At 39.2% G+C, this 11,200-nt stretch overlaps 1 protein-coding gene across 2 annotated transcripts in view; it reads left to right on the forward strand.

The window, feature by feature from the left end:
• LOC106585872 (C-X-C motif chemokine 13) overlaps nt 1-10,889 on the forward strand; it is a 34,250-nt gene extending 23,361 nt beyond the window's left edge. Inside the window, exons 1-4 of one of the 2 annotated variants that reach the window (XM_045707039.1) lie at nt 5,337-5,766; nt 6,445-6,580; nt 10,223-10,303; nt 10,440-10,889. In XM_045707039.1, the coding sequence (XP_045562995.1) occupies nt 5,703-5,766; nt 6,445-6,580; nt 10,223-10,303; nt 10,440-10,491 (333 nt within the window). In that variant the 5' untranslated portion in view covers nt 5,337-5,702 and the 3' untranslated portion in view covers nt 10,492-10,889. Of the gene's footprint in view, nt 1-5,336; nt 5,767-6,444; nt 6,581-10,222; nt 10,304-10,439 lie in introns of those variants that run through there. The other variant, XM_045707038.1, reaches the window with a different exon arrangement.
• The last annotated feature ends 311 nt before the right edge of the window (nt 10,890-11,200 follow it).

An 11,200-nucleotide genomic window follows, 5' to 3' on the forward strand; every position in this document is an offset into this window, starting at 1 on the left:
CACAGACATGGGCTGGCTGCATGTTGTTTACCCACACGGTGTTCAGTTTCATTATATTGGCTAACTTTCTATTCTGGTTCAGAGGTTTGGGAAAGTCAAATCCAGAAAGTGAAATGCTGTGCTTTCTTCCTCCTTTGGTCGATGTGGAGTTTTTTGGTTCTGCAAAGCCATAAAAACCTGTATTATAATGATGGTACTGATATAATAGGCATCCTGTCTACTAGACTCACTGTCAGTCTGGGACTATTAAAGTATGGTAATATAGTGATACTAACACAGCTAATATTGAATTATTACTTTGTTATAAAATTGTATTAGCCTTAATCTAATCGTATTTTATCTGATCATAATAGCCTTTATTATAAGACATATGTTATTCTACCCATGTTATTCTACCCATGTTATTCTACCCATGTTATTCTACCCATGTTATTCAATCCATGTTATTCTACCCATGTTATTCTACCCATATTATTCTACCCATGTTATTCTACCCATGTTATTCTACCCATGTTATTCAACCCATGTTATTCTACCCATGTTATTCAACCCATGTTATTCTACCCATGTTATTCTACCCATGTTATCCTACCCATGTTATTCTACCCATGTTATTCAACCCATGTTATTCTACCCATGTTATTCTACCCATGTTATTCTATCCATGTTATTCTACCCATGTTATTCTACCCATGTTAATCAACCCATGTTAATCAACCCATGTTATTCTACCCATGTTATTCAACCCATGTTATTCTACCCATGTTATTCTACCCATGTTATTCTACCCTTGTTATTCTACCCATGTTATTCTACCCATGTTTCCTACCCATGTTATTCAACCCATGTTATTCTACCCATGTTATTCTACCCATGTTATTCTACTCATGTTATTCTACCCATGACTGTACGTTTGTTTATTGTGTAACTCTGTGTTGTTGTTTTTGTCGCACTGCTTTGCTTTATCTTGGCCAGGTCGCAGTTGTAAATGAGAACTTGTTCTCAACTGGTCTACCTGGTTAAATAAAGGTGAAATAATTATTTGAATTATTTTCCAAATGCCTTAATATGTCTGTTATTTAGTCAGGATTTAGTCAGGATACAGACCTCGTTCTGCCCCTGAACAAGGCAGTTAACCCACTGTTCCTAGGCCGTCATTGTAAATAACAATTTGTTCTTAACTGACCTGCCTAGTTAAATAAAGGTTAAATTTAAATTAAATTAAAATATAAAAGGATTGTTATTAGATGATAATAATAAGAGATACATGCTCACCACAAACCAGTCTTATGAAATTTGAAACATCATGCTATTTATGATGAATGGGAATTCCAAGCAGACTAATTAATTCAGTGTTTTTTTCTTCCTGACATTAATTCTGCTTTTTTGAAAATGGACTACTGGAAGTCGTTGTTCTCCGTGCTAAATTTAGGCCTAGTTGAAGGCACTAAAACCTTGCTCACTGCAGGCCTTAATGCTCACATCAGTTATGTTTTTTTCAAGTCCGTTTTGGAATTTCTCACTGTCCAAACAGCAAGTTACAAGTGACCACATCGGATTTGTAAGTGTTCAGACAGCATTCATTTGATGACATGGCTAGTTGTCATGGTAACGATGGGTGTGTGTTCAGACAGCATTCATTTGATGACATGGCTAGTTGTCATAGTAACGATGGGTGTGTGTTCAGACAGCATTCATTTGATGACATGGCTAGTTTTCATAGTAACGATGGGTGTGTGTTCAGACAGCATTCATTTGATGACATGGCTAGTTGTCATAGTAACGATGGGTGTGTGTTCAGACAGCATTCATTTGATGACATGGCTAGTTGTCATAGTAACGATGGGTGTGTGTTCAGACAGCATTCATTTGATGACATGGCTAGTTGTCATAGTAACGATGGGTTTGTGTTCAGACAGCATTCATTTGATGACATGGCTAGTTGTCATAGTAATGATGGGTGTGTGTTCAGACAGCATTCATTTGATGACATGGCTAGTTGTCCTAGTAACGATGGGTGTGTGTTCAGACAGCATTCATTTGATGACATGGCTAGTTGTCATAGTAACGATGGGTGTGTGTTCAGACAGCATTCATTTGATGACATGGCTAGTTGTCCTAGTAATGATGGGTGTGTGTTCAGACAGCATTCATTTGATGACATGGCTAGTTGTCCTAGTAACGATGGGTGTGTGTTCAGACAGCATTCATTTGATGACATGGCTAGTTGTCCTAGTAATGATGGGTGTGTGTTCAGACAGCATTCATTTGATGACATGGCTAGTTGTCATAGTAACGATGGGTTTGTGTTCAGACAGCATTCGTTTGATGACATGGCTAGTTGTCATAGTAACGATGGGTTTGTGTTCAGACAGCATTCATTTGATGACATGGCTAGTTGTCATAGTAACGATGGGTGTGTGTTCAGACAGCATTCATTTGATGACATGGCTCGTTGTCACACTAACAATGGGTGAATGTGCGGTGGTGTAGGCTGATTGGTGCTCCTGCTTCCTATCACTCAGAAGTTATGTAGTAAGCTAAGATGACAACAATGCCTGCCAGGGATGTTTCCCACATACTTTGAATGTTCAAAATCATAGTGTCAGAACACCTTTAAAGCCTCAAAGGACAAGTTGATCCAACTTTCAAAACAAGTTATTTTTCGGCCACAACAGTCAACTAGCTAGCCACATCAGTCAACTAGCTAGTCACAGCAGTCAACTAGCTAGCCACGGCAGTCAACTAGCTAGTCACAACAGTCAACTAGCTAGCCACGGCAGTCAACTAGCTAGCCACAGTAGTCAACTAGCCAGCCACAGTAGTCAACTAGCTAGCCACGGCAGTCAACTAGCTAGCCACAGCAGTCAACTAGCTAGCCACAGTAGTCAACTAGCCAGCCACAGTAGTCAACTAGCTAGCCACGGCAGTCAACTAGCTAGCCACAGCAGTCAACTAGCCAGCCACAGCAGTCAACTAGCTAGCCACAACAGTCAACTAGCTAGCCACAGCAGTCAACTAACCAGCCACAGCAGTCAACTAACCAGCCACAGCAGTCAACTAGCTAGCCACAGTAGTCAACTAGCCAGACACAGTAGTCAACTAGCTAGCCACAGCAGTCAACTAGCTAGCCACAGCAGTCAACTAGCTAGCCACAGCAGTCAACTAGCTAGCTGTTTACCTTTCTACCACATTCACTCATTTGTTTGCAAACAACTAACAAGCTAGTTAGCTCTCTCATGTTCTTGTCAAACTGTCAACAGAGTAGCTAGGAAGCAGCAAGATATGCCAAACAACAGTCTAAAAACCACTTGAGCGTAAATAAATCAGATTTGACCATTCAGACACAAGTCGCATGGCCAGGAATCAGATTTGTATCTGACTTAAAACCACCTATGAAGGTGGTTTGAAATGTGACTTGAAATGTCCAATTCCATGTGCTTTTTGCTTTTCAGACTGCAGGAAAAATAACAGATTAGAATCTGATATGCAATAAATATAGATTTGAGTCATTTCAAACTGCCAATGGGAACAAGCCTTATATATAAGTCGCTCTGGATAAGAGCGTCTGATAAATGACCACAATGTAAAATTAGATGTGGTCTTCACCGGGCAGTCCACTGCCAATAGAGAGCTCTTTCCATCAGTCTGATAATAAAAACACATTGTCTGGCTTCTTAATGCTTGTTGGAATTTTCAGTTCCTTATTCTGGGTTCCTTGCACCCGATCAAGTGAAATGAGTCTGAATTAAACACAAGTGATATGAAGCTATCAGCCTTGGTAAATGTGTGGCAGAATGATTCTGATAGGGAAAAGAACACAAGTGATATGAAGCTATCAGCCTTGATAAATGTGTGGCAGAATGATTCTGATAGGGAAAAGAACACAAGTGATATGAAGCTATCAGCCTTGATAAGTGTGTGGCAGAATGATTCTGAAAGGGAAAAGATATGACAGTGTAATAATAGTATTGTATTAATTCCCAAGGAGGAAATGTTGCTGCACATGCAGTATATACAGTCAGGTCCACAATTATTGACACCCTTAAAGATTTCTTATAAAAAAAACCTGTGGATTGAATTGAAGAGGACAGTCCATCAGCGCAGACAAGAGATATCAAGGATCTGGAAAGACTCTGTTATAGAGGAACGGTCTAAGAACCCTCCTGATGTGTTCTTCATTCTCATAACCTAACGTAGCAGGTCTAAGATCCCTCCTGATGTGTTCTTCATTCTCATAACCTAACGTAGCAGGTCTAAGATCCCTCCTGATGTGTTCTTCATTCTCATAACCCTAACGTAGCAGGTCTAAGATCCCTCCTGATGTGTTCTTCATTCTCATAACCTAACGTAGCAGGTCTAAGATCCCTCCTGATGTGTTCTTCATTCTCATAACCTAACGTAGCAGGTCTAAGATCCCTCCTGATGTGTTCTTCATTCTCATAACCTAACGTAGCAGGTCTAAGATCCCTCCTGATGTGTTCTTCATTCTCATAACCTAACGTAGCAGGTCTAAGATCCCTCCTGATGTGTTCTTCATTCTCATAACCTAACGTAGCAGGTCTAAGATCCCTCCTGATGTGTTCTTCATTCTCATAACCTAACGTAGCAGGTCTAAGATCCCTCCTGATGTGTTCTTCATTCTCATAACCCTAACGTAGCAGGTCTAAGATCCCTCCTGATGTGTTCTTCATTCTCATAACCTAACGTAGCAGGTCTAAGATCCCTCCTGATGTGTTCTTCATTCTCATAACCTAACGTAGCAGGTCTAAGATCCCTCCCGATGTGTTCTTCATTCTCATAACCTAACGTAGCAGGTCTAAGATCCCTCCTGATGTGTTCTTCATTCTCATAACCTAACGTAGCAGGTCTAAGATCCCTCCTGATGTGTTCTTCATTCTCATAACCTAACGTAGCAGGTCTAAGATCCCTCCTGATGTGTTCTTCATTCTCATAACCTAACGTAGCAGGTCTAAGATCCCTCCTGATGTGTTCTTCATTCTCATAACCTAACGTAGCAGGCGTAAAAGAAGATCCTATAAAACATAGTAGAAAAAGGCTCAGTGACCATTATCCTCTCTAGGTGAGGTATTGAAAACAGCAGTGCCATTTTAACCCCTATCTTTTTGAGAGAGAAAAAAATATGACTTGTGAAACAAAATCACTTTCACTGAGCAATTGTATTAGTATAAAATAATATAATTTCCCCTTTTTTGTTGCATACAATATAGCTCAGTGTTTGTATTATTGATTTGATACAGTCTTTTTTGTTTATCTTTTTCAAGGCCAATAATTATGGACCTGTCTGTATGTCTACAAGAAATTCAGTTTTTAAACGCTATCCACTCTTAACCACTGAATTTCTACTTGTTCTACCCAGCATTTACCATGTTTTGACTAGATTGCTGAAGTATTATTTGATTATATTATCATTAAAATCCTCTTTACATTTGTAACAAGACAGATTCTCAATATGGCATGTTTAATTTCAATAGAATGAATCACTAGGCTATAAATTAAGGATAAAGTTAAAATAGTGAATATATATATAGACATTTTTATATACTCCAAAAGTCTGATCATCATTTTGCGTGAAGACAAGGGATTCCCCCACACTTCCTTTTTTGCAGCAATATAAACCCAGAGACAACATCATTCAGTTTCAGTAGACACCAGCCGACCACAGCCAACACAGACTCAAGATGCCTTTCAAGCCACACTACCTGTTGGTCTCCCTGACTCTCTGCTGGTTCGTGGCTCTTCAAGGTGACATATTGCATCTTTATCTATATATATATCTATGCATCTGTTCAACTTGACTCTTGAACTATCGACAAACCAAACCTATTATCATTTATTTTTTAAACAATTTAATTCCAATGATCACAATCAATCCATTGCAATTTTAAGTGTCTCAGAGTAGGGTCTGTATTCAATCCGTGTGGCAGAAGTTCTGCGTTGCAGCGTGAGTGAAATTTAAAGGCAATGTTCCTTAGCGGAAACTGCATTCACGGTAAACGCTGCATGTCGTCTCAATCAGATATTACCGTTACATTGCTATCACGCAATCACTGTCTTTTTACTGGTGTTTTTATTTCTTTACTTACCTATTGTTCACCTAATACCTTTATGCACTATTGGTTAGAGCCTGTAAGTAAGCATTTCACTGTAAGGTCTACACCTGTTGTATTCGGCGCACGAGACAAATAAACTTTGGTTTGATTTGATCTGTAACGCTTCAGCGATGATACAGACTGAATAGAGCCCTAAGAGTGCTGATCTAGAATCAGTTTTGTTTTTGTAACATTCACATGTTTCAAAGTGCAACTTTTAGTGATGATAAAAAGGTTTTAATCCTATCCCTTAAACCTTAACCTTTAACCCCAAATTCGAACAATACTATATTGTTATTGTATGTAATATTCACGGTCTTCATCCCTGCAGCATTCCCCATGAACGGCTGTGCTGCATGTCAGAAGTGTCGCTGCATCCGAACGTCCTCTGCTTTCATCTCTCCTAGGCTGTTCCACAGGATAGAGATCCTACCTCCAGGTGCCCACTGTCGTCAAACAGAGATCATGTGAGTCAACTAACACCACCTAACAACCAGTCAACAACACTTTCACAGTCAAAAAGCAAGCCAAGATCTATTTCTGAAATATATATATTTTTTTAAACATTACTTTAAAAAAAAAAAGTTACTGTTCTGTATGAATGAGGTTTGTACAGTAGCCCTGATACATTACCTGGTCTGCCTAATACATTATCACAGCATTCCTAATACATTATCACAGCATTCCTAATACATTATCACAGTAGCCCTAATACATTGCATGGTCTGCCTAATACATGATCACAGCATGCCTAATACATTATCACAGTATGCCTAATAAATTATCACAGCATGCCTAATACATGATCACAGTATGTCCAATACATTATCACAGTATGCCTAATACATTATCACAGTATACCCAACACATTATCACAGTATGCCTAATACATTATCACAGCATGCCTAATACATTATCACAGCATGCCTAATATATTATCACAGTATGCCTAATACATCATCACAGTATGCCTAATACATTATCACAGTATGCCCAACACATGATCACAGTATGCCTAATACATTATCACAGTTTGCCTAATACATTATCACAGTATGCCTAATACATGATCACAGTATGCCCAACACATGATCACAGTATGCCCAACACATGATCACAGTATGCCTAATACATTATCACAGTTTGCTTAATACATTATCACAGTTTGCCTAATACATTATCACATCATATTGGCTACACTCTTAGAAAAAAAGGTGCTATCTAGAACCCAAAAGGGTTCTTCTGCAGTCCCCATAGTAGAACCCTTTGAAATAAATCCCTTTTGGGGTTCCATGTAGAACCTTTTCCACAGAGGGTTCTACATGGAACTGAAAAGGGTTTTACCCGGAACTAATAAGAGTTCTACCTGGAACCAAATAGTGTTCTCCTATGGGGACAGCTGAAGAACCCTTTTGGAACCATTTTTTCTACGTGTGTATATGCCTGTCCTGCCAATATTGTTATTCTCAGACCATATTATATTTCAAAACTCGAGCTTTGATAACAAAATAGATCAGTTGGTGTAGCACTTGCGAGGCACAGCTGAGCATAAATTGAAACAATTGGCTTTTATTTTACTGGACTGATAGTATCTGCTTCTGTCATGGTGCTTTCAAGAAAACTGAGAACTCTGGGAAAAAGAACTAGGTCAAATCATGAAGTCAGTGAACTTCAGGTCGGAAAGTTGGAGTTCTAGAAAGATGCCCCAGTTACCGACTTGGAATTTAGAGTCGGATGACCGTTCAAAACGATTTTTCCTAATCGGATCTCGTTTTTGTTCAGTATCCAGTTGTCTTGAACACACTGAAGTCGGAAGTCTGAGATTTCAGAGTTCCCAGTAGTTTTGAACACCGCATTAGTCTCAGCGGAGGGAGGGAGAGAACAGCAGAGGGTCCGCCTCACACGGTCCTGCTCTCTCCTTCCTTTCCTCCGGTGAGACTGACCAGAGAGAGGGGACAACGTCTTCCACCTGATGGCTAAAGTCGAGTCACACCGCATCTGCCTCCGGCACAAATTCATGTTGTTCCTATGACCAGAGAAAGTTAAATATCCCTCCCTATTAAAATAGACAGGACGAGCTACTACTAATAATAAAAACACAGCGCTATCGATACACTTGGCTACTCATTCACTGCATTTGCAGCTCAAGTGGAAGTAGAGAGAAACATGTTTTATGTTTTGTAATAGTGTTGAATGAAAACAGTGACAGAGCAGAATGAAAACTTAAACATGATCTCACTCATAAAAAACAACAGCTGTTTGCTGTATTCTTTGATCATTTCTCTCTGGTCATGGTTTTAAAAGTTATGAAATCTTATATAGGCTGGTATCAAACTTTGCGTGGGGTCGTGGAAGCTGTAGGAACAGTGATTTGAGCTATCCGATTGGCCAGCGCAGTAGGTTCACTCGATTTATCCACAGATCTTCCTGTCCGCCGGTTTGGCGGAGTTTGTCTTTTCAGACAAATGAAATAGTTTAAAATGGGAACACTTTGCCTACCCGGTGCGCAAGGCTTCTGAATAACGTGCACCTTCCGGTAACTTCGCAACACGAATAAAAAAAGAAGCGCAAGACTTTTATCGTTGGATTTTCTACAGAAATGTTTGGTGATCGACTAGGAATGCCTGGAAGTCGATCGATTGGTTGGTAACCAGTGGCCCAGTGGATCTCCATGCTTTTTGTTGTTGTTGTCCAGGCTTCATCTGTGTCCTGGAAACCGCCCCTAAAACCCATGGTGGCTGTCATTGTCTCCACACATAGATCATGTGAGTCAGTCAGCGAGGTCTTGAACGAAGCGCTAAACTGTGGTTTTCTAATGCATAGGGGGAAGAAGCGTGGGTGATAGGTCGTGGTGGAGGGGAAATTAATTAGTCAGTATAGTCGCTTTACTGCATGCTATGCAAACCAATCATTAGTCACTGATGATGAGTTCAATGTTCCTATTCATAACCAAGGCTAAGACATTGGAATAAATGTGGACATTTGCAGTGGTAGCCTATAGCAATTTCCCCAGAAACTCAGTATGTGGCAGGGACTCCAGACAATCACAGATTACAAATATGTTTTTCTAGTCAAGGCCATCCTATTCAACTATTGCTGTAGATCTACTATTATATCCTACCTATTCTACAGATATACTATATATTCTATCCACATACTGTCCACAATGACTATACATTCAATCACACATGTATACATATACATACAGTGTATTCAGAAAGTATTCAGACCCCTTGACTTTTTCCACATTTTATTATGTTTACAGACTTTTTCTAAAATGGATTAAATAAACAATTGTCCTCATCAATTTACACACAATACTCCACAATAACAAAGCAAAAACAGGTTTTTAGACATTTTAGCAAATGTATTAAAAATAAAAAACAGAAACACCTTATTTACATAAGTATTCAGACGCTTTGCTATGAGACTCGAAATAGAGTTTAGATACATCCTGTTTCCATTGATTATCCTTGAGATGTTTCTACAACTTGATTGGAGTCCACCTGTGGTAAATTACATTGATTAGACATGATTTGGAACATCTCACACCTGTCTATATAAAGGTCCTACAGTTGTCAGGGCATGTCAGAGCAACAACCAAGCCATGAGGTTGAAGGAATGCCAAGAGTGTGAAAAGCTGTCATCAAGGCAAAGGGTGGCTACTTTGAACAATCTCAAATATAAAATATATTTTTATTTGTTTAACACTTTTTGGGTTACTACATGATTCCATATGTGTTATTTCATAGTTTTGATGTCTTCACTATTATTCTACAATGTAGAAAATTGTAAAATAAATAAAAACCCTGAAATGAGTAGATGTCCAAACTTTTGACTGGTACATACATTTACATATACAGTACTCTGACTTTGCTCGTCCTAATATTAATAGATTTCTTAATTCCATTCTTTTACTCAGATGTGTGTGTATTATCTAGATATTACTGCACTGTTGGAGCTGGGAACACAACCATTTCCCTACAGCCGTAATAACATCTGCTAAATATGTGTACATTCATATTGACATTTTATGATATGTTTTATTCTGCAGTGTATGATATGTAACCATGGTGACGCTGTAATATATCCCTCCCTTCATTCATCAGCATTACCAAGAAGGACAAAGCCACCGTCTGTGTGACTCCAGATGCACGATGGATCAACAAAGTCATTACCAAGTTACAAAGGTAAATACAACACACACACACACACACACACACACACACACACACACACACACACACACACACACACACACACACACACACACACACACACACACACACTTCTGTTGACTTTAACACAGACCATCTCTTTCTACAGTAGCAACAAGAAGAAGAGAAGTGCAGAACTTCCCCATCTCAACCACCATTGAGTGAATTGGAACAGGAATGTATCAAGTTGGAGCTAAATGGAAATGTGACACCAATGTGATACCAATGTAATACCAATGTGATACCAATGTAATACCAATGTAATACCAATGTGATACCAATGTGATACCAATGTGATACCAATGTAATACCAATATAATACCAATGTGATACCAATGTAATACCAATGTGATACCAATGTGATACCAATATAATACCAATGTAATACCAATGTAATGCACCAATGTGATACCAATGGATTCTATTCAAAAATGATTCTAATACCAAGTTAATTAGTTTATATTAAATTGATCTCAGTATGTATTGAATGTGATTATTTCATATTTTTTTGATCATATATTGGGTCTAACGTAGAAAAATAAACACAACCTATACAATATGTACAAAACATTAGCATTTTATTGCCTGAGGAGGAGGAAGGTTGTTTACTATCTTGTTGATGTGAGCATCATTATCCCATAAAGTAAGTCAGCACGTCTACCTCTGATGGGTTGACAGATAAGATTCCGCTCCCAGTAAGGGGCGGGACTGGGGGTAGGGCTGGGGTAGGACTGGGGTGGGGCTGGGGGTAGGACTGGGGTAGTGGGTGAGACTGGGGTAGGACTGGGGTAGGAGGTGAGACTGGGGTAGGACTGGGGTAGGAGGTGAGACTGGGGTAGGACTGGGGTAGGACTGGGGTGGCCGTAGTTT

This window comes from Salmo salar, chromosome ssa24 (genome assembly GCF_905237065.1).
Source record: "Salmo salar chromosome ssa24, Ssal_v3.1, whole genome shotgun sequence".
NCBI lineage: Eukaryota > Metazoa > Chordata > Actinopteri > Salmoniformes > Salmonidae > Salmo > Salmo salar.